Source organism: Scatophagus argus, chromosome 6, assembly GCF_020382885.2.
Source record: "Scatophagus argus isolate fScaArg1 chromosome 6, fScaArg1.pri, whole genome shotgun sequence".
NCBI classification, from domain to species: Eukaryota; Metazoa; Chordata; class Actinopteri; family Scatophagidae; genus Scatophagus; species Scatophagus argus.
The window spans coordinates 4,383,676-4,406,822 of record NC_058498.1 but is presented as its reverse complement, the minus strand read 5'-3'; the positions used below and the strand labels follow the sequence as shown (position 1 = coordinate 4,406,822).

Sequence of the window (23,147 nt, the reverse complement as noted above, 5' to 3'; positions counted from 1 at the left end):
TAGACCCCGGCAGGGTGCAGATAAGCACGACGTGTCTTAACGCGAAAGGAGACACTGGTGGTTTTAATGAGGAGTGACGCTGACTGCGTGGAAGGGAAACTTGCAAACGGAGGATTTGACTGAAGATGGCCAGACATGACAGTAGCGGTGCTGAAAGGGGTGGAGGTGAGACACAACCCCCCACAGGGCTGAACGGACAGCTGAATGACAGCGGAGAGAGAGAGAGAGAGAACGCTTTTAAAGTTTGACAGCTTGCTAGCTATTGGCTGTAAGAGGAACGCGACAGTCTGTGATTGGAAGAGAGGAACTGACATAGCAGAGTTTGTGAGGAACGCTTGCGACTTAAAGGGCATGCGTAAACGAGTTTCGTTCATTTCACCAAGATTCTTTTATTTGGTAAGTAGTACTTGCTTGAGGACGTTGAGGGGAGGGGTCGCACTTGTTTCAGTCTTCATATTTACCTGTATGAAAACTTTGTGTGTGTGTTTGGGCTGTGCATGAGTTGTCTCAGAGTTTCCATGTTTCTTTTGTTGATTTTGTAAATCTTCAAGGGAAGACCATTTGATTTCAGTACATTTTTTTGACGGGGAGGACGGGGTAGTTACAGGGTCATTTCAAATCCAGGCATCCAGGGTTCAGTGCGTCTCCCTGCTTTTCCAGGTGTGCAGCTGAACCATCCAAACATGTCAGTATCAACCAGAACTGTTGAAGATGTGAGGACGGTCCTGAAGTCTGCCAGAGAGTGTGATCCAGACAATGTGATGAGTTTCTATGACAAATGGGCAGCAGACTATGAAAAGGTGAGTTAAGTTTTGTGGTAAAAGTTTAAAATAAAATAAAGTTCTTATGGTTACATTTTTAATTATTACAGTCAAGACTTTGTAGGTTAGGCTGTGAATTAGTTATTGTATTAGATATCAGTGACAGAACTCGTTTCAAGTAGCTGCCTATGGCAACATATGGTGACCACATAAAACAAGTTCCACAGACAAGACAGAACGGAGGGGGAGGGGTGGAAAAGTGAGTTTAATTCTTTTAACTACTTGAAACTAGTTCTGTCATTAACATCTAATACAATAACTAAATAATATCCTAACCTACAAAGTCTTGACTGTAAAAATTAAAAATTAAACCAAGAGAAGTTTTGTTTACTTTTTGGAGACAGTCTATAAATCAAGTAACTCACATTAATTCAGTTCAGTTTATTTATATAGCGCCAATTCACAACAAAAGTTATCTCATGACACTTTCCAATGACAGCAGGTCTAGACCAAACTCTTTAATTACTTCTTATTAAGCATGTGAGTTGGTTTGATGGAACGGTTTCGAGTTTTCACTGTGAAAATTATGTCTTCAATAGGATGTCAACGCCATTAACTACCAAGGGCCAAATCTGGCGGCAGATTTCATTTTTTCTAACTTCAGCGGGAGTCCAGAGGAAGCTCGGGTCTTGGATGTCGCTTGTGGGCCTGGACAGATGGCTAAACTGGTGAGGATGCAGGCCTAAAACCGTTCTGATGATGATTGACAAATGCCAGTTGACAATAAAAATTTCTGAAATGCCAGATTATGCAAAAACTCCTCAGCTCAAGTTACCTCAAATTATCAACGTAAATGCAGGAAGTGGACTGTAAACTTGGACTGTGTGCAACACATTGTTTGGTTGCATTGTTAAATATATAAATATATATGTTTCAGCCTCTGTTCTGTACTTCTGATAAAGTAGCTGCTAAAGTCATGTAGTGACTCAGTCCAAGCCAGCAGCAGCTAACTGGGCTCCATTACTCTCATGTGCTCGGAATAACAATATCAAGACTTTACTAATACTTTTAAAACAGATTATACAATATATCTCCATACATTCCATACATATACCACACTCCGGTTTCTATCACTTCTGACACAAAGTTTTAAAAAAGTATACAGTTCCACAGCTTTGAGTCTTAATAAGTCCAATTTTAAGGGCTTTGGTGATGACCGACTACCAGTTAGCTACCAATTTCCTGAATATCTGAGAGGGACCAAAATGGCGATTTTTGTGTGGCTGTAAGGCTTTTTTGTGTGTGTTTCTCTGCTGTGATTAGATGAGTGAAGTTGGCTTCAAACACTTTGTGGGAGTCGACTGCAGTAAAGGAATGCTGGAGGAAGCTGCTAAAACTGGTCTGTATGAGGACCTCAAACAGGCCAGACTGGGAACTGACCCACTGCCTGCACAAGCTGGTATGTGTGTGTGCTTTATATTAATAACCATTCATGTTAAAATGCGAACGTAGAAAAGTTGTCCAATTCTCACCAGGTCTTTGTCTGCAAACTCCCTCTTTGTCTACTTACTTCTTCTTGTCTCTTTATCATTCTGCTCTTCCTCCTCATCCTCTCAGGTACATTCGATGTAGTGGTGATGGTTGGTGCTCTACAACCAAATCTTGTACCATTCAGCGTTTTGAGGGACTTGTGCAATGTCGCCAAACCAGGTATTCAGCTCCAGCTCCCATTATGCTTTGTGCCTCTGTACTTGTGCACACTCACCTTTTTTGATGAAACTGACATTTTCAAACAAACGTTTTTTGCACGTTCGAATGGACTCCTGGGATTTCTGTTAAGAACACTTGATGTGATCACTACATCAAATTAGCACAAGTGTTGAGAAGTCAAAAGACTTTTGTTGTCTTTTTTCCTCCAGGTGGTTTGATTTGTCTCACAAAGGCTCAACACAGAACTGTCTCCGAAGACTTTGACGCTGCTCTGGAGAGAGAGCTGCAGCTCCTGGAGGACGAAGGACTGTGGACTCACGTAGGGTTCAAGAAGTCTGACAGATACATGAAAGATTCAAATATGATGGACAGAGAAAGTACACAGGATAAAAAATTTGTCGGTGGATCTCTGTTCCTCTTCAGAAAACTCCTCATTTGATCTCACATCCTCAGAATCTTGGGCCCAAAGTGGATCCATTAGACCAGGGTTCGGCAACCCGTGGCCCCGGAGCCGCATGTGGCTCTTTCATCCCTCTTCTGTGGCTCCTGTGACTAAGAGAGGGCGAGCATGTTTTGGAGAACATATGATATGATTAAATAACGGACACTTAATTTAAATTGATTTCATTCTGTTTATTCAGGGGTTTTTTGTGTTGTTGTTGTAATAGTTATTTCTTTAGAGATTGAGATGCTCTTGTAACATTAACGTAAAACTTTTAATATTTTGTCGATCCAAATATCCATCAAGTCCTGTTTGCTACACTTGTTGCTGCCAAATAAGTGACTACTGCTGACAAAACTGGTTTACCGGTATGCTTAATATGTGGTGAGAAATTAGCAAACATTTTTTTTAATTAATTAATGCTGACAATTATTTTTAATTTCATAAAAGTAACATATTATAGTTCTCATATATAAAGTATAAGTTTAAGGAAGCTACGTGTGGTGTTACTTTCAGTTTTGTGGCTCCGAGTGGGTTTTAATTTGGTGGGAAACAGGCGAGATGTCTCTTTTAATGCTAAAGGTTGCCCACCCCTGCATTAGACCAAAGGAATCAGTAACTGTTTGATGTATTGGGTGTTTTGTGGTGCACAAAATAAACATTGATGGAAATTATACAAAAAGGACATTTGCTTATTTTTCACTACCAGAACAAAAATATGCTACCCACCTGAAAAATGCCCCCCAGGTTAAACACATTTATTTTGTCCAATTGCGTTGAGTCATTCTGTTTCTGAGCCTCTCCTGTATTTCCATGATGCCACCAGTCTGCAGTCACCATTTTGATGGAGTGTTTGTATTTTAATTGAAGCAGTTTTTTTTAAATTAAAAAAAAAAAAAAAAAAAAGCATTAGCAGCCCAGGAAACTCGCAGACCAATCGCATGCCTTGCAAATCATCTCACATGATGCAACTGAGCCAATCAAATCTGTGCATCACAATAAGGCTGACGGTTTAATCCAGTGGTTCAAAACCCGGCATTTGATCCCCTCTGAAGAGGCTAAACTTAAATCTTAGAGACAGCTGTTTGTTTAAATATATACATATTTTTCAACTTGTTACAAATTGATGTTTTTCGTTTTGTTTTTTCCTTTTTTGAGCTCCACTTTGTGCTTGTGAGACTGCAGGAGCTCCTGTCAGACAGCTGCCATGCTGACATGTTTATCCACAAGCTTCTGCTTGAATGTTCACTCTGGGACTCCTTTAGGGTGGTTTGCTGTGACCCCCATTAAATCAGTGACTGATCAAAGTAAGGTATATGCCATATTACTAACAAGTCATATTACTATTCAGAAAGTGTAAATTCGTTTGTACAGCAGACTGTTCATTAGCTCCTATATCCACAGTTACAATACAAGATGAGCCTGCGTCATAACTGCACTGCGTATGGAATTCAGTGTTTCAAGTAAGTAGAAATAGAAGAATATTTGCTTTAAACTAAATCAATATTTCTTTCTTTTCAGAAATCTGCCTGCCCAAAATTCCAACAGAGATCAGAGAGACGCGAGATGGATCACTCCTCACTTGCTCGAGGTGGCATTTTACCTACCAGGGGTAAGTGGGCAATCCTTATTGTTGAGCCCTTATTTTCAACTTTGGTAATCTTAATTTGGAGCTTGTTGTTGTTCCTGGAGCTCTTCTTTGTAAGTGTGACATTGGAAATCTATGAAGCACAGCACATGGGAGAGCAGCTCACTTGTGAACAGTTCTGTGAGTTACTCAAATGGACGGGTAAAAATACGTAAGCAGAAATAGATTTATGATAGATTGTGCTGTCAAACACTGAGCCTGGGGAGGTGGCAAACTAGCAAACATCCCAATGCAAAAGCACAGCCATACAGACACATCAGACATGTGAAAAGCACACAAAGATTCAAACATACGTATACAGTATGCAGTGTCATTTCCAGGTTGTCATATATTGACATTTTGGATTGGTGGTGATTTGACCACATGGAGTATTTCTTTAGAATCACTTAATGGTATGTTTACAACCTTCAGCCAACAAATGCTGCATATTATGCCTGAAGTGCAGCACATGACAGGGCAGGTCACTTGTTAATAGTTGTGTGAATTACTCACAAAGACAGATTACATAGTAGGCTGTCCTGTCAAACGCAGAGCCACATATATAATTGAATTACCTGGAGAGGCAAACTGGGATGATTTATAGCAAACATCCCAACCCAAAAACACAACCATACAGACACATTGGCGTGTGAAAAACACTCAAAGATTGCATATGCATACAGTTTATACTCTCATTCTCAAAAGAGTCACAGTCCTGTCACTGGTGTTGTTATGGCTTTTCTCCTGCCTGCCTTTAAGAGTAATGACGGGGCTGAGACGGTTTTTCAGAAATCCATACATACCTTCACACCCTGCTCATCTCCTGGCCTTCCTACACCGCGCATCCGTCTTCCCTGCTGACGATTTCTGGATGATTTCCTCCACAAAGTGTAATCATATCTGTGCCAAGAAGAGAGACAAGTTGGCTCTTCTGTATGTGAAAGATTCGTTTTTTTTTTTTTTGTTTGTTTGTGTTTTCCAGCTGCAGGTGAACTGAAAACAATTTTAAGCAAAGTGTAGTCTCAGTGACCGCAAAAAGTAGAAATCTATGTCACAGGTTTCAGTTGTTGGTTATTGTGCTCCAGTTTATCCATCAATGCAACATCCTGTTCAGTCAGCACAGTAGCTGCTTTGTCTCCAAGAAATGTACTGAGTTATATAGAGCTAGTTCACAACAGTGAATATGTTTTGACCGAAAGGTAATGCCGACTGAATTACATTTTCTACTAATATTAGGAAATGTTCTTATCCCCCGTTTGAAGTCGCAAAGATGTTGATGTTTCCACCACCACCGTCTGCTGTGTTGCTGCCATATACCAGATGTGGACCTCTCATGTGTTGAGTATTTCGACTTTACGTTTATTTGGTGTCATGCACGTTTCACTCCACGTTCACACTAATAAGATATACATCTGTTTTCACTTGACTTCAGGTAGTAATTATGCTGACACTACATGTCTGTCAGTCTTAAAATGTATAGTTTGTGGGCCGTTTCTGAAAAAAAACAGAAACTTTTTTATTCTTGCTTGTGCATTAATGGTCCTGTGAGGCACCTGAGTGTAAATAAAATGATTAAGCCACAGATAAATGAATTCAAATGTCCAAGATGCATGTAAGTAGCAGGGATAAATGGAGTTTCTTTTCCGCTTCAGTACCACCAACTGTAAAGCTGACTATGGCCACTATTTATCACCATTCCATTTATTATTTCCCACAGGGGTTTTGCATTGTGTTGCATACTCCTGACTTTTCACACCATGATACATTTCGTTCTCGAGAATTTATGTTCTCCACTGGTTGAGTTTATATAAACATATTTCAGGATGTTATGGTGCTCCGCTTTATGAGAGGAGAGGTGCATTGTGGGGAGACGTGAGCATTGTTTACTATTGTGCTTGATATGCTCAAAGCAGAGTCGTGAGGAAACGGAGCGGCAGTAACAAAAGCAATTTACAGTGATGAAGAATGCTTTCTTGGTTCATGATTTGGAATAAATGCTTCAAGGCAGCAGTGTGGACCATTTGTGAAGTTTAGCTGTGGATTTATGGGCAGGTACTGAAGCTGAAGGCCAACCCCCCCCTCCCCAAATCGTTAATGCTGTGCTGTATCGGGTGAAGTTAGTGTCTGCCATCAGACAGACTCCTGTATGTCCACGGACTACAGTCTGGAGATTGAGCTTTGTCTGATTGGGTTTAGCTGTATGCACTGATTGTGAGTCAGGACTTTGTGATCTTGTTCAAGATTTGTCAGTTTGTCCTGAATGTGAATATAGAGTCTGACTTTACAGAGTGAAGTGTAAGTGTTTTGTCACAGTAAAAAATTATGGATGTGGGTTTTTTTGTTTTTTGTTTTTTTTTTTTTACATTAAAGCGAGTGAAACAACATCTCCAGTTCCTTTCCTTTATCTTAGCTAAATTCAGCCTTCAGCTCTATGCAGATGGCATTTGCTCAGTTGTTTTGGAGCACACGGAGCACAAGACCCCAAGTCAAGAATGAACTATCACACTCATCTAAGTGAAACTGTTCGAATTTGTCAGTTTGCTGTTTGCTGTTTTTATGAGCTCAGCACTGTCAAAACCTGCTTTTCATTCAACAAGCTATTCATTTGAAACATTCAGTCCTTTTGTTTCTCTAAAACTGTTAATACTAGATTTTTAAACGGCATTGATGCTTTTTAAAATAGCTTTGACTGCTAAAGTGAAATCAAAACCATGTATAAAACCATGTCCTGGCACGTGGCCTTTGTTCCCACAGAAAAGAAAATTACCCTCCAAAATTACAAAATTCCAGACTCTCTTTCAATAATATTTTTCAGTGATTGTGCTGTTCCTTTACTGTTTGTCTTCTGCAACTGCCAAAAGCTTTTCTTCTCGCTCTCCTCCACAATGACAATAAACAGCACGGTGTGTAACAGTAACGTCAATCCACTTAAAGCTGAACCGCCTCACACTTCGGTCCTGCTTTACATCATACACACTTGCTGACGTTCCCAAGATCTGTGTTTTTGTTCCAAAGTAAAAACACAAATGTAACCTGTAGTTAAACATCGGGTTACCTGTCTTATTTTCATGTGTGTTAACTCACTGCAACACCTACACCCAAACTTCTAGCTTTAATGGGTAAGTTGTACCCAGCAATAACATAAGAAGTCGTCATTAGTGAATAAATACTACAGTATGCATTTTTTCATGTTCCACCATTTTTACCACATCATTCCTTAACTTCACGTTTTGTTACCTGCACGTGAGTATCTGTATACTCAGTATATTTGTGTTGTGATATTGTGATGTGAGACTAGATGTTTGCATTTTCACTGGACATGATTTATTGTTGTGTCCACTTGTCCTCAGTGTGCCCTTGTGATTTAGAACACCAGCATACAAGATAAGAAATGACCCCCAAAAAAGGGGAAAAAAAAAATAGAAAAGATAAACTCTCACTGTGGGCAGGCAGATTAATCAGCACCTTCCTCAGGAGGCTCTGATAGGCATGAAAACAGTTGAGGCTCTGAACAGTCATCTGAACACAGGGACAATGAGCAATTAAGAGTTTAGATATTATTTGAATTATTATCCTTTGACTTCTCGACATGCAGTCCACAGTGCAGGAATCAGCAAGATTACCAGCATGTTACCAGTGAAACTAACTGGGCACCATGGGAAATTTTGCTTTGTGCAGAGTCATGCGACTATGCAGGAGAGAACAGTGTCCACTGCCTTTGCAGCAGGATATCCTGTCTGTTTTGGTAAGGAAGAAAACCTTTTTACTGTTCAGGGAGAAGAGAGAATACACAACTCCCAACTCCCTGGACTCTTGTTTCATCTAGCACACGCACACGTAGGAGAAGTTTGTTTGATCCCTCAGAGGGGGTAATTAGAAGTTGGCCTGGTCCATCCTGGAGTCCGCTCACCACTCCCCATTGCACACACCCACTCAGCAGCAGTGGAACAACACAGCACTCAATTGCTGCTCAGTGAGTCACCAAAATATTTTAGGGGGAACTCAGTAGCATGAGATCCAAACAGGAGCTCTCAGGATGAAAGGTCATCTCAAACACCAAGACCCAAAAAAGGTCAGGTTCCCTCCTGGTAATCTCAGCAAGCCAAGACACAGGTGGGGGTGGGGGGGGCACGATGACGACTTCCACGACCATACCCTGAACCTCCAGGGATCTGATTAAAAAACAGAATCTCCTGGAGAAACTACAAGTCGTTGAAGCTGCTCTGCAGAGGCACATCTATCTTCATTCGAAACATCCTTTATTTCTTGCTCTTATGGGATAACGAGCTGGCCTAACCTCATTAGCCAGTTGCAGTCCCATGACCTGACCTTATCTGTCAATGACACCTTGAGCTTGAAGGAATTACCGCTACAGACCATTAGAGCAGCTGATAATCACACATAATTAAAGAACACATTGTTATGTCAGATTTGTCTTCTCAGTCAGTGCCATAGATATGTGTCTAAGTTAAAAACAGACTGGAAAAACTCCAAATGATATTAATTTGCTTTTCTTTCTTCTACACCACACGTATCTGCGGATGAGAAATTCATATTTAGTATCTATATGGAAGATGATGCAACATTTGTATGTTGCATTCATCTTGACTCATTTTCAGTCAGGATGAACCATCAGGAGAGCAAAATGTTATCTTGTGGGGGTCTGCAATTATTTATTTTGAAGTGCACGTCCACACGTTTCCTCCACAAGCCTTGTAACCTGTATGTTTACCCTCCTCCGCCTTGGGTTCATAGAGACATTTATGTATGTCTCTGAAGAAGAATATTTTCAGCTTTAGCAACCAAAAGGCCAGATTACTTGCCTCTGTACTTGCATTCAGAGACGAAAAGAATGACCAGTCTGAGAGACATCTACACTCCATCTACATGAATGGAGAACAATCAGAATTCCCATGAATGCAAGTAAACTTGGGATCACTATCATGACAGCGGAAAAAGATTGATATGTTCATTGTGACTGCCCATCTATTTCATTCATGGAAAAATAGCACCACCATTTTAAGGCCCAAAGGTGTATAATAGCTGAGAGAGTTTCACTATCATCCAGTTGTTACTTCTCTGACCGTGATTACTGATTGCAGACGAGACAGAAATGAAATGTGTGCCCCTTCCTGACCTTCTGTAGGGTCCTGCGTGTTTCCTTTGTCCTCATGTTGCATAGAGCAGCTGGGACCAACGAGAGAGGAAATCCAAACTTTTTCTGTTCCCGTCTGTCAGCTTCTCCTCACAGCTCCAGTCAAAACTCCCAGATCTTGCCTGCAGCTGTTGCTTTTTAAATTCGATGCCAGTGTCTCTCCTCTGACAGGAGCCTTCTTTACAATGTTATATGGAAACTGGTTTGGTTAGAAGAACATGGAGACAGAAAGCACAGGCAGAAAAACAATCTCCCACTGGTACATACATAGAAAAAAACAGCCTTTACTCTAAATCTCAAAATCTAATAAATTGATGACCATTCAAATTGTCCTTCTCAGAAGACATGCAGCACTTTATTTAAAGTGTGAAGGATGAGAGGAGGGTTTGATTGGTTGGTTGCAATCTTCATCGCGCTTGATGTCATTAATTTAGAAGTAGGATAGAACAGCCAGTGAGGTTGTTGTCACTGTGTCCACCTCATATCCAACGCTAGCTAGAATTACTACTTTGCAGTTGTAAGCCTCCACAGTCAAGTTGTAGTTTACATCCATGTCTTTTTGGACTGCACCATATATAATATATCTGATATATATATGTGACCAAATGAGCTTGTGGTGGACTGCAATGCTTCGGATGTAAATGTTGCTACAAAGAAGCTATGACTTTTAAACTGTGGATGCTTCACATGCATTTTCTTTTTAATGCATTTAACACATGGAATGTTTTTCTTCATTGTGGAAGAGCTGCTAGTACAAAATAACTAAAACTCTAGCTAATATGACTTTTGACAACTTCAATTTAATTTGTAATTTTTAAATAGCTCAGAAATCCACTTAACCTGTTTAGAATAGCAGACCGTGACCACTTTCCAAAAGAAACCTCTTGTAACACGGCCATGACACACAATAGAAAAGTAAAAGTAAAGCATTCATAAACTGTGGTAAAGTCCCTGGGATTTTATCCTGATAGAAAATTGCAAAGCCTTGCCTGGCAGTCAAAAGCATAGCCTCTCACTTTCTCCAAACCTTTTCTACTCCACATAATTCATGCCGCATTTTCAAGCTCCAGTCTTTTGACTTCCTTGTAAGTGCAGTCTGTTTCATCATATTTTGGCCAGAAGCCAGGAAAAGCACGGAGATGAAGGAACCCTGCAATCAGGATGCCTTGCATTGCTTTCTAGCATGGACGTGTAATTTCAGCAGAGGAAGTTCAGGGGAGGAGTGCTGTTAGCTGGACGCAGAAGATCACGACGTGCAGAATTTAGAGTAAATGGAGATGTACCAGACACTGTTTTGAAACATCAGTATTCCTGCAGCGAACTTTTCTGAATCTCCCAAACAGCATACCAAAGACACACACACACTATCACAGAGACAAAATAAGCGTTTGAGTCATTCCATAAAACGGATGTTGAATTCGTGAGCTTGTTGCCGTGAAACCATCGAGCAAAAGTCTTCCACCTCAAATGTTTCCAATGAATGTCGATGAGAAAGTGTTATGAAGTGATAGTTGCAAGGCCGCTCAAGGCTGCAGAGGACGTCGGCAGGATGGCAGACGGTGTGTGTTTTCCCGATGTACAGAATATCATTAAACTGTACAGAAACGGCAGTACAGAATCATAATTGTGTGAACTCTCTCCGTGGCTCCTCCCTGGGCTCCGGCCTTTACGGCACACACAGTAAATGTGAGCATGACTAAAATATGGGTTTAACATGACAGTCAGATCTGCTCTTTTGTGTTGGAGGCAAAGGGCAGTGAAATCGGAAAGACGTGCCGACAGATTGACAGGTTTTCATTAGATTGTTTTGTTACGGGGTTTATAATTAATCCTTCTGAGACCACTGCTGACTATCCTCTTGACCAACGGAGAATGAAGAAGACTATGAGCTGAATGCAAACACAACATACATTATGCTGTTGGCGAGCGTGTCATTCCACAGAGAGTTGCTGTGCATACCCAGAGGATGAGGTTACGCTCATCGTTAAATATCTGCGTGTGAACTAGAGAAAAAAAATTTCTTTAGCTCTCATGGCACAACGTGATAGAAAGTCACGTGACTGTGGTGAAAGTATGATGATCACTTTGGAAACAGGAAGTGGCTCGTTCCGAACTGTGTACTGGGCGACATGAGAGCTCCCCAAAAGTGGAGCCAAAACATCTTTATCGCCCCCAGGTGGCTGGTTGTGGTAAATATAATAAACATATTAAACATTACCTTACTTGGGTGCTTCAAAAGAAATCACTAGCATTCGATTAATTTTATTCTTATTTTGTAGTTTCATATAATTGTGAATGAATTTTTTTGTTTTTTTTTTAATGTTACATGGTATAATTTGTCTTTATGTTAATTGGGGGTTTGCCCAACTTTTTGGTGGCATTGGCATATTCTTTTCAGGTCTTGTAAAGTTTACTTTTACTCTCATAAAGCATTTTGAGATCTGTGGGGGGGACAACAACAGCAGACTCCAATGGATATTAGGTCACTAAACCCAGGAGCATCATTAACTGCACCCTGTTGAGAAGGCTCAGGGCAGAAGAAGTTATTAAATGTCAGTGTTGAATTGTAGATTTTTCTACAGAGGCTTTTTTCTCTTCTGCTTTTTCAGCGTCAGTGCCAGCCCACTTGACTTCTCTTGTGTGAAAGATTTGTAGCGCATAAATATCTGCTTTTCAAAGTTTGCACCTCAAATCTGTTTTTAATGCCTCTCATTTTTCCAGTAGACACATTTATGAGGCTGAGAAAATGTCCAGCTGAAGATTAGTCTTGAGGTTTAAAAATACTGAATGACAATAGTTCTGAGGAGGTTATCTGCAGCGAGCCAAAGCACTTCCTATTAGAGCGCTCAAGGTGCGGGACGTGAATGAAATAAGATGCACCGATCAAATAATCCGTGCAGAACAATGGTGGCTCAGTGCACTCAGCGGGAACCTGTGATGTTGGCGTTATGGCATCGTGCTGATTATCTGTAGACATCGCGGCTAGTCTAGTTTGACATTCTGCGAGAGCTGTCTATTCTCAGACACAGATTAGTAGGACAAAGCACAGGCATTATGGTGAAGACCCCCCCCTGAGGTCAACTTTATCCCGTGTCCTTGATTTGAGGCTCATCTCTCGCAGGTCTGCCTCTCTTTAATCAGACAACAGCAGCTATGAATCCTGTTAAATTGCTGCTGAAAGTGCTTGTCTGAGTGGCGTTTGTCTTTCCCCCCTTCTTTTCCTGCCCTTTCTGACACAAAACCAAACCAGTTGCAGGGTAAAAATGCTGCTCTGACAAAATAAATGCTGATACTGTATGTGAAAGGTCATGGAGGAAGAGAGGAGGTTCATTCGTTCCTGCGTGTTTCCTTCGTCCTCATGTTGCATAGCAGCAGCTGGGACCGACGAGAGAGGAAATCCAAACTTTTTCTGTTGCCCGGTCAGCTTCTCCTCACAGCTCCAGTCAGAACTCCCAGATGATGTATTTCCATCTGTGCTTTTGTTGTAGAATATAACAGATTATGATGAATGGTGGATTATGATGATTTTTGAAGTCTCAAAAAATTGCACTTTCTGTTGTTTTGATAGTTTCTGATCAGTTTTAAGGGAACATTTTGAAGAGATCTTTCCTGAGAAGAAATGACAAGACATCCGGGTTTGTCGTACCGCCGTCTTTTACTGTCCACTGGAAGCAGCTGTGCCACAACCTGCTGTCCCACTGTCCACTCATAGGGAGTCTTTTCGTCAGCAGCTGCATTTCCAACGTTGTTAAGTTGTTATTTATGTGCTATTTTGCTGAATTTAAATTGTGTTTAAGCAACAAAGCAGGATTTGAAAAACAGATTTTGCTGTACTTAAACGTTTTAAAGGTAGGGTTGGCAAAGGGTTGGTTCAGCAGTGAAATCCTGCTTTTACATTAATGCATGAGTAAAAATAATCCAATTACATGATATGTAAACGTATAACAGTCACAGTCCCTGCACTGGGTCATTTAAATTTTAAAACTTTATGTATATTTTCCTGATTATATTTAAATACTTTTACATTTCTCAGGATGAGGAGGATCACAGGTTGCTCAGTGAATGCCAGCCCCCCCAACACACACACACTCACGCACACACACATATACACACTTGTTCCTCGCACCTGTATCCACTTAAACCCACTCTGCCTGCTCTCAAACACATTTTATTCCCTCTGGAAACTGGAATCTGGCCACGAGTCCATTGTTATTCTGAAAATGAAACCTATTGAAGGTAAGGCTTGGTAATGGCAGAGTAATACTGCAGCTGTGTGATCTACGAGGTACCTGGTATGGAGGGCAGGCTGAAGAATGAAAGAGCAAAATAATGCGTAGGACCTTGAGAGAAAATCACTTCTGTCTGATGCATCGGTTGGCCATTCCTCATACTGTAATTACACTGATCTTTGGCTTCCCGGTCTATCTATGTGGCATCTGACCGCAGCTCACAGGGAACATGAATAATGGAAGTCCTAAAGGAGTCTCAATTAGGTTTTCATACTGAGGGAAAATAAATGATTCACATCTTAATATCTTCAGTACTAAATAGGATTTTGAAGATCTCTGACAGATACTGTGTTATATTAGTAATATGTTATTACCGCTCATTCAGCTGCAGCGGCTCGGCCCTCGAACCATCAGGATTCACTGTGACAGAGACAAAGTCACAGAGGCATGTTATTGTAATTCCACCACATCCATTTATGTTTCATTAAACAGCTTTATAATATACAGCACTGGCTGAGGATGGATGGAGAGATATGAAGAGAATCAATAATAAAGGCAAAGACATTGACAGTCAGGCAAAAGTGTGTGTGTGTGTGTGTGTGTGTGCTCGTGTGAGAGATTTATGTCTCGCCCACCGGCACACCTCGCTGCTCTCAACCCAGTGGGAATGCTGGAAGTCAAGTGGGTTGAATGTGTTGACATGCAGTTAGGCCCATCTGAGGGTTCATTACCCTGAGGAGACAAGTGCAGAACAGACAGGCCTTTAGTTCATGTCAACATGGGTTACCTTCATACATCACAGTGTCATCAGGGCTGCTCTTAGATGGAACCGATAGGATACAGAGAGGGCTTTTGTTGGTGTCATAAAACATAACATATTGTTTGCCCGATCTGAATCTGTTTCTGGTGAACAGATCAGGTAATCAAGAAGTGCAGGTGTACATGCACAGCAGTGTGCAACAGGCAGGTAACTCTTCATACCTTTATGGTTAAATAGTTACAAACAATCCCTATCGTAGACAAGTGGCTGCATGTCGAGGAGCTCATAACTTAAAATTCAGCCCTCGTATTTCCTTCATGGCACAGAACTCTAAAACAAAATGTCTGAAAGAAAGGAAAATCTTTTTCAACGTGTTTATCCTCTGCAGTAACATGAAAAAGAAAACAGTTTTTTATGGTTGTGACACCAAGGAACATGGATTATATGAAATGTTTATTTTTTGAGGAACACTAGCACCAGCCATTAGCTCTGGTGTGAGACGGAGGCTACTGTGTTGACAACAGCCTTGTTTGTGGTAATTGTGCCTACATATCACTGTCAGTTTGACAGAAATCTTTTGATGGTTGAAATGCTCCACCTAGTACCTCTAATTAAAAATCGTGATCTGAATAATACCACTTCTCCTGTGTTTTTATGTTTTTAAAGTGAGGAAGTGATTCACAGCCTTGGGGATCAAGCTGGGTTGAGGTGAACACGGAGTGAATAGCAAACTCCTGCTTCACATTATAATGAACAAAATGTGCCTGGTCTCTGAATGTTTGATCTGCTCATTTTAATTCTCTCTGCGTCGAGAGCAAAGGTGCCAATTTTGTCAGCTATTCTGGCTTGGTGAGTGACAGCAGATGGGCGTGTTTCTGAGTTAATGAGAGCGATCCACAATCTGCTGATTGACAACCAAACCGCTGATGTTTTTCGACACTAAGCAGTATCGATACACAGCTGGGACAGACAGACAGACGTTAGAAAAGGTAACCAAGAGCTGTTCACGTCGGCTGGTGTTAGTGGCTCGTGCCTGGCAGGATCCAGGGGCGGGGCCCCGCAAGCATTTGGCCCCTGTTTTCTTCAGAGCACTTCATTGGCTGAATTTTGAAAGGTCCACAAAGGTCATAGTTTGGTTGACTTCACCTGCAAAGGTTCTTCTACCTCAGACAGGCCGAGAGAACAGACATGGGAGAAGAGTGCACAGAAGGGGATTTGGAGGAGTTACACTTGTCCTCCCTGTTTTAATCCTGCATCATATGTGTTTTGATCTCTCTCAGGTGTCTCACTCCTTCCCTGCCCTGCCCTGCCCTGCCCTGCTCCACTGCACTGTGATTGGTCCATTTGGAGGGATTGTTGTTAGCCTGGGTGGCAGGCTAGATTGCTGCCTCTCAGATGCACCAGCTGATGAAGTTTCCCACCTGTCCATTGTCTTCTCTCCTGGTTTGTGCTTTTGATTGTTTTTTTGGATTTTTTTACTCACTTCCTGCCAGTGCTCTTGCTTTTGTTTAGGTTTAGAAACTCAGGTTGGAGACGTGTCATTTGTTTGCTTTTTGCTTTGCTAGGGGAGTTAAGGGCTAATTAGTGAACTTTTGTTTGTTTTGTGCATTGCTCAGCTCTGAAGTTGGATTCATACTGTGCAGCTGGCCTTTCTTGGGAGCGGAAAGTGTTTCGGTTTACCCTGGACCCGGGACAAAACACAACCCAATACATAAAAATTCTTGTATGGCTCCTGAGTTTTGTGTCCACTATTTCTAAGACAGTTCTTGTTTTGCTGCATGGAAGGTTTTGTGGTTATTTACAGACCTCCATGTAATGTATGCTGATGATTTTCACCAAAAGTTAACCTTAATGCTTCTCATTAAGTCTTCATACTGTATGTCTTTACGTATGAGCCTGGATAGACATGAATGTAAGCTGCAACCTGACTGGCTGGAGGAGGCATACAATCTCAAGGTGATAGCTCTAGTTATAATAAATCTGAACAACTCAATTTAAAGTTAATTTAAACAGCACACTGCTGTGTGCCCTGTCATGGGTGTGATGTGAGACTGAACAGCAACAAGTCAGCTTTATTACAGGTCAGAAAAACAAGAATTAAAACCAAATCAAAGGCCATTTTGTCGGGGAACATTCTTGCCCGTCTGCATGATAAGCTAAGAAAGAGATTTGTAGATCAAATTAAGTTCTCAATTATTCACTACAATCCTCTGGTATGGATTTTCTAGAGTCAAGGACAACTTTAGTGAAAAGAATGAGAGCTTGTTAATGAAAAAAGAGCCTTAAGGGATGATCCAAGGACAACTGGAGAAGGATGTAATTTCTGAGTGGGAGTGTTCTGTCTCAGACCACAAATAATCACAGATAGTTAAAATATTTCTGGTAGTTTGAGAAAAATGCTATGCAGGCTGGCTGTAATCTGTAAAATGAATGTTTGATTGTTTTAGCACAAAGGGAAATGGTTTGTATTTCTGTGGGAGCCAGATTCAGGTTGGGTCAGATGTGTTTAAACCTGAAGAAAGTAGATCAGTTAAGCTTTTAACATTTCCAGTGAAGATTTAGTGGCTATTTGTCTGGGATAAACTTTGCATAGCACCAGTCTCCAGTGGTTCCTTGGAGTGGCATTCAACCAGAAAGCCTGAACTGAATGAACCAGCTATATTATTGTATTTATCTGTGTCTCAGCCACAATCAAACTTCAAAATAATTTTATTTCAAAATGATGTTCTCAGTTCTAATCAGACAACAATTTTCACATGCTTTAGCCCCATGATGGATACTTAACGTGGGTGCTTTATTTTCCATGTATGTTTCTTCCTTCTAGTCACCAGTGATTTCAGTTCTCCCGATATGCTTTCTAATTTTACCTGCAGAGACTTCAAATTGGTGAACATCATGTCTTTATTTGTCGTTTATTTTTTTCTGATTCATCGCTGTTGTATGGTAATCCAATGCACTTGTCAAATTAGTCTGCACTTATGCCTGCATTATAATGTAATGATAGCATAAGCACATTTCAAGCCTCTGCAAGTGGATCTCCATACTAAACAACAGCTGAAACACGTTCGCAGAATGACTGCACACCGTGGAAAATCACTGACAGCGGTGTAAATTATATGTGCTTTGAAGTAAATAGGCTGAAATATGAAAAATGTATAATTAGCTCGAGCGTAGGAGCCGTTCTAGCATGTGGAAGAGTTGTTTCTTGAACATACAGTTTTACTTGTGCTCCAGATGAAACATGTTGGTGCCTTCAAAACTTGGCATACCAGTATAAAAACTAGTATAATAGAAGTAAAACAGTATAAAACTCTTTTCTGATCGTAAGCAGCTGTAATCGAGGTTTGGTTGGGTTTAGGTTTTTGGTTTGGTGTAATACAAGTCAACTGGTTTCATGTGTCCTCTTGTCAAACCATCCAACCACCTCGTCCCTCTGAGCACAAAAACGTAATTTTTTTTCCTGCCTTTGTTCTACAGACAGGAGTCGTAAGGCCACTAAGGGGCTTTTGTCATTTAAAGATAAACACTATGTTGATACTGATGCTGTGGTGTTTCTCTGTAGGTGGTGTACAGGACAGGATCTCACCACGGTCTCGATACTGGTGCGGGTGGAGTTAAGTCGACAGGTGGTTGATGGGAACCCTGAGTTGAATCTCCTGAAAATCCTGGATGTCACTGGACGTCATGGCCTGTACAATAGTAGGTGTGGCAGATAGAATGATCACTGTGGTCGCATATGCTGATATTATAACTGTGAATGAGAAACAGAAGTGATGGAGGAGTCGAGAACAGGAAGACATAGCAGAAATCCGTCCACAGAAAGGAGGAATAAAGACAGAAAGTGAGAGAATTTAATGCAGTCATAATCAAAATTACGTTTCAACCTGAGGAGACATGCAGCAGGGACCTCCTGTCCAGTTGAGGCTAATATGATGTCTGTAAATGAGGTGGTTGAGGGTCAGAGCGTTGCGCAGTGATACGTGTTGATGGACATGCAATCTGTAGGTGAAATTAGTTGTGTGACAGTCTCTCTAACCGGCAGGCTCCCACACTGTCTGCCCTCCAGTCTGACTAAACCATCCCTTCGGTTATTTCGTCAGCTCATTGTTCATTCAGTCCTTCTCAATACTGCAAATCTGCACTAAATAGTTTCCATTCAGCGTGATCGGGCTTAGTGCAGGGGACAGAGATGATTTATGACTTTGTGACTTTAAGCTGCTCACAACATTGAATCCATAATTACTTTTAGTGTGGGCTGAAATGTTGTCAGTGACCCGAAACAGAGTGACCGTTTCTGGACAAACTGGCTGAAACTGATGGGGAGTTAAGTGGATATAAGGGGGTGCTTATGCCAAGCAGAGCTCACAAATAATGGCCTATTAAACGTGCAATTTGTGAGAGCTGATAGCCGCTAATGAAGCCTGTGTGTTTCAAATTGGGTTGACAATATACAGCAAGTGAAGTCTTTTAGAGAAAACCAGACAGACAAAAGACAAGCAGAACATCTGACAGCAGTGGATGTTCGAGTCTCTCCGGGGAGTCTTAATCTGCTGTGTTTGAATGTCGAAAAAACTTGAGTCTTAAGAATCAAAGTCCCCAGATTTACTTGCACATTGTTTCAGAGTTTGAAGGCAACAAACAAACTCAAGGTCATTCAATCACAACAACACCCAAGGAGGTGTTTTTCTCTTTTTGGTCACCAGGAGAGTTGACTACAGAGAATAGAAGTGTCAGAGATGTCCTTGGCTAAACTTCATTCGAACTGTCTTATTTTTGACAAAATGACCAGCTGGCATGGAAACAGAAACAGAGAAAAACAAGCTTTGAAATTCCAGCTGGACTTTGAATTCCCCAGACGGTCACTTTGCACATTTCCTTTTGTGTTCTGTGTTCGTATAACTCTGGATAACAAGAATTAAATGCTAACAGTAAGACAGCTTTAATCAATATTTGTGCACTTTTAAGTCTCGTGGTAATGATCTGGCACCCAGTACTGTAAAAAAGAATATATATATAAAAAAACTCATCTCTCATCTGAATGTGTAAATGTTTGTCACTACAAGTACTGCTCTGGTCTTTATCTAAAATTAAATCTTTTAATTACACTGGTTTGAGTACGTCTGTACCAATCTGCTTAACAGCCACAGTGTCTAACATTTCTTCTGGAGAGGGAAATTAACATTCTCCTCTCATATCATCTGCAATCACTTCCAGTTATTAGAGCACTCCATGTGAACAAGGTTACACACCAAAGGCTTCATTCACTTAAAACATCTCCTCATCTCTCTACATGGCCAAAAGTGTGTGGACACACAGCCAACCAGCTTCAACATGTTTTTATCATGTAAAATCTCGTTCTGTAAATAATGTAGTGGCTATTTATGTTATATGCACGTAGTGTAGTGAAAGTGCAACTGATTAACCACTGCGAGTAAGACCCAAATGCTCTGCAGACAGACCTCTCTAAAGCTCAGAGTCTTTAATGTCCTGCAAAAGGTTTGGTACAAAGGTAAGCAGTCAGTGGAGGCAAACGAATCCACGAGGGGAAAACGGAGACGAGGTCAAAACGGCAAGCAGGAGACAAAAAACAACAAGAAGGAAAGAGTGAGGAACTGCTGACACGAATGACAGTACAGAACATTCAGAACTGGCACGACCCAGAGAGGGTAGAGCTTACGAAAACTGGCGGGAAAAAAAAACAAAGGCAGGAATTTTTTGTAAAATTACAGCTCTTGAGTAACTAGTTAGTTCAGGACTCAAATGTTTATTAAAGCAGTAGAACATGTTAGAGTTTGGCATCTAGACTCCGGCCTCATCACTCCCCACAGATATGCTTACATGAGATATGTATGGGGAGTGGTGAGAAAACACTGAACCCTGAACCCACCTGCTGCGGTGGAGGCGGGGCTGCGAAAATGGGCGGAAGTGCTGAGACAGGGCGGCGGTATGCTGACAGGCAGAGGGTGAGATGGGAAATTTTTTTTTGCAGCTTAATTTGGGAGGTGTGTTAAAGTGACCAGTGGGGAGAGTGAGGTGTGTCACATGTGCATATAGCAATGCCTGAACCTGCTCGCAGGTTTCCCGTCACTGCAAAAGTATGTGTCCGCATGATTTTGGCCAAATAGTGTAAAAGTGCTTTGAAAAGAAGAAGCCGAACAAAATATGTGAATTTATTTGTTTTCCACACCTGTTTTATCGAAACAGAGGATAAGATGGTGCTTAATGCTCAGCAGCAGATGGCTCCCACAAAAATTGCAGCCGGCAAAGCACAAAGGCGGAGGAACGGCTGAGTGGAGCAACAGATTCAGCCCAAAGTCTCCGGCGTCCACACAGATGCTCGTGGGATTAGGATGATTGTGCCTCTGAATGGTGGCTGGATTTTACTGCTAACTGCTGCAGTGTGGTTCATCTCATACACGCCCTGAGGACATTTATCATTTTTGACTTGTGTTTTTCTTCTCATGGGATGGCCAGGAATTCATGTGGTGTGTCCCATAGGGTTTATATATTCAACGTGAGAGCCACAGAGATCACATCTACTCTGTTTCCATAGAAATGATACAAGTGCACACGTGCGTCTCCTTCCACGTTGGCCGGAGGAAACGGGACCTTTTCTTCCTCTGTGGTGCAAAAAGGCAAGAAGGTTTTTGTCAGTCAAATACAGAGCTCAGTCGTTGTTAACCTGATTTATCAATACTGTGTTGGATGTGTTTTGACTGACTGTGCTGGCAGCATAAGAAAACGTCACATTGTGATTCAAATTGTGGTCTGCTAAACTCTTAATGTTGCACGGAAAAACGAGACATGACTTTTTTTCCCCCACTTAGCACCTGTAATCATAAAGGTTTTCCTGTCTTTTTTTTTAAATATCTGTGCTCCAGTCTATGGTTAGGTTTAAGCAACAAATCACTTTGCTTAGGGAAACAACTGAAAGGTCTAGTCGGTGAATATTTTACTGAGATGTTCTGCATCAACATTTTGTGGCTTGCTGTATGAGTTAATTAGCTTAATTTCCACGTTATGTTAGTAGAAAGCATTAACCTTATAAACATATTTGTCATTACTACCAGATGGCACCTAATTGCACTTATAGTGGCTTTAAACATATTGTACTGGTCTACAGTGGAGCAAAACGCTGTTACACAATTACTCAGTCGATGTTCATTTAATACCACACAAAACCTGACACGTGAGAAAATTTATTTTCCCCATGCAAAAGTGTGTTCACGAGCTTGCAAGAACACTAATGTGGCTGAAAGTTTTGTGCACTAAACAAACTTTAAACTTTAAACTTTAAAAGGCAAATAACGAGCCACATCCTCCATGTTAAAGGCAACAGAGTAGATACTGTGACGTGTTTTGGGTGGCCTGCTGTTGAGATCATGTGGTTTTGTGTCTCTGCTGTCATTTTGCATCTATTTGTAACTGGTTTGTATCTCTGTGCTTGTTTCATTCCTCTCTGTGGTAATTTGGAGTCTCTTGTTTGTTGTTTTGCACCTACGTGTTCAGTTTGAGTCTCTTTGTGGTCATTTTGCTCGACTTTGTGGTTGTTGGTTTCTCTGTGTTTGTTTTTAATTGTTTTGCGGTCGATTTGCATCTCCTTCTGGCCAGTTTGAGTCTCTTTGTGGTCATTTTGTATCTATTTATGGTTGTTTTGCATCTCTTTGTGGGCATTTTGAATCTCTCTGTGTGGTCATTTTGTGTCTCTTTGAGAAACATTTTGCAACCCAAGTGGCTCCCACACTCTCTGGGCATGTGTCCGATGGGTCGGTTCAGTAATCCTGAGGGGTTTTGGATTAACAAACTTCTACTGAGAACTATCTGCCTAAATTTATTATTCCAGTCTTATTTGCATATCTTACAGATGGTTAACTACATCCTGATCTAAGAACAACTGGCTTCTCCCGCAGTGTGAAGGCTCACCGGAAGGCTTCAATAAACATCTGCTTTGTTTAGTTCTTAGAACTGGCAACTTATTTCTTTCTCGCAGCATGCTGCAGACCTCACACTGGGCTTTGCTGAGTAAGTGTGAGAGACAGAGAGAGAAAGCGAGAGCATTTGGTAAAGCATGTGGTAAGAAATCCCTTCACATCGCATTATGAGCCAGTTTAGGTCTTACATTTGGAATTCACGCTTGTCTCCACGCTCCTTTTAATGCCTCTGCAGTTATCAAATCATTAATTAAGCTTATGTCGAATCCACCCAGAGAGCCCGGTGTGGGAGAGAAATATGACTACAGGCAGCACCAGCCATCTGCTTCCAACATGCTGATGTTGCAGGTGATCGGTCGTACTAGGCCCTCTGTCCTCTGTACTCTAAAAGACCATAGAGACACCTGCATGAAATCAAATTACACACTCAATAATGAATGCACAGATGTACCTTAACATGCACATAATGAGCCCTTGTGAGTGTTGAATCCACCATAAAAGGTGTGAATTACTCCCTGATTACTGATTTCAG

General features: G+C 41.2%; 1 protein-coding gene and 1 long non-coding RNA gene across 4 annotated transcripts; both read left to right on the top strand.

Annotated features, from left to right (window-relative positions):
- The first annotated feature begins 75 nt into the window (after positions 1-75).
- Positions 76-3,587, top strand: LOC124061110 (methyltransferase-like protein 27). Of its 2 annotated transcripts, none has more exons than XM_046392657.1 (6): positions 76-165; positions 661-800; positions 1,361-1,489; positions 2,085-2,220; positions 2,379-2,471; positions 2,681-3,587. In XM_046392657.1, exons 1-6 carry the CDS (start codon positions 126-128, stop codon positions 2,908-2,910), a joined length of 768 nt encoding a protein of 255 aa, XP_046248613.1. In that variant the 5' UTR covers positions 76-125; the 3' UTR covers positions 2,911-3,587. The 2 variants fall into 2 exon arrangements, with proteins under 2 accessions (XP_046248613.1, XP_046248614.1); XM_046392658.1 differs by lacking the exon at positions 76-165 and adding an exon at positions 414-463.
- A 12,110-nt stretch (positions 3,588-15,697) lies between these two features.
- LOC124060595 lies at positions 15,698-22,963 on the top strand. 2 transcript variants are annotated; one of them, XR_006843601.1, is made up of 3 exons: positions 15,698-16,127; positions 18,247-18,387; positions 22,549-22,963. It is a non-coding gene; the product is annotated as an uncharacterized LOC124060595 (long non-coding RNA). The 2 variants fall into 2 exon arrangements; XR_006843600.1 differs by lacking the exon at positions 22,549-22,963 and having other exon boundaries at positions 18,247-19,694.
- Positions 22,964-23,147: the final 184 nt, after the last annotated feature.

Coding starts and splice junctions, on each gene's coding strand:
- LOC124061110 (XM_046392657.1), top strand. CDS start 126: ATGGCCAGACATGACAGTAGCGGTGCTGAAAGGGGTGGAG. Junction 1,490..2,084: donor CTGGACAGATGGCTAAACTG/GTGAGGATGCAG, acceptor TGCTGTGATTAG/ATGAGTGAAGTTGGCTTCAA. Junction 2,221..2,378: donor CCCACTGCCTGCACAAGCTG/GTATGTGTGTGT, acceptor TCATCCTCTCAG/GTACATTCGATGTAGTGGTG.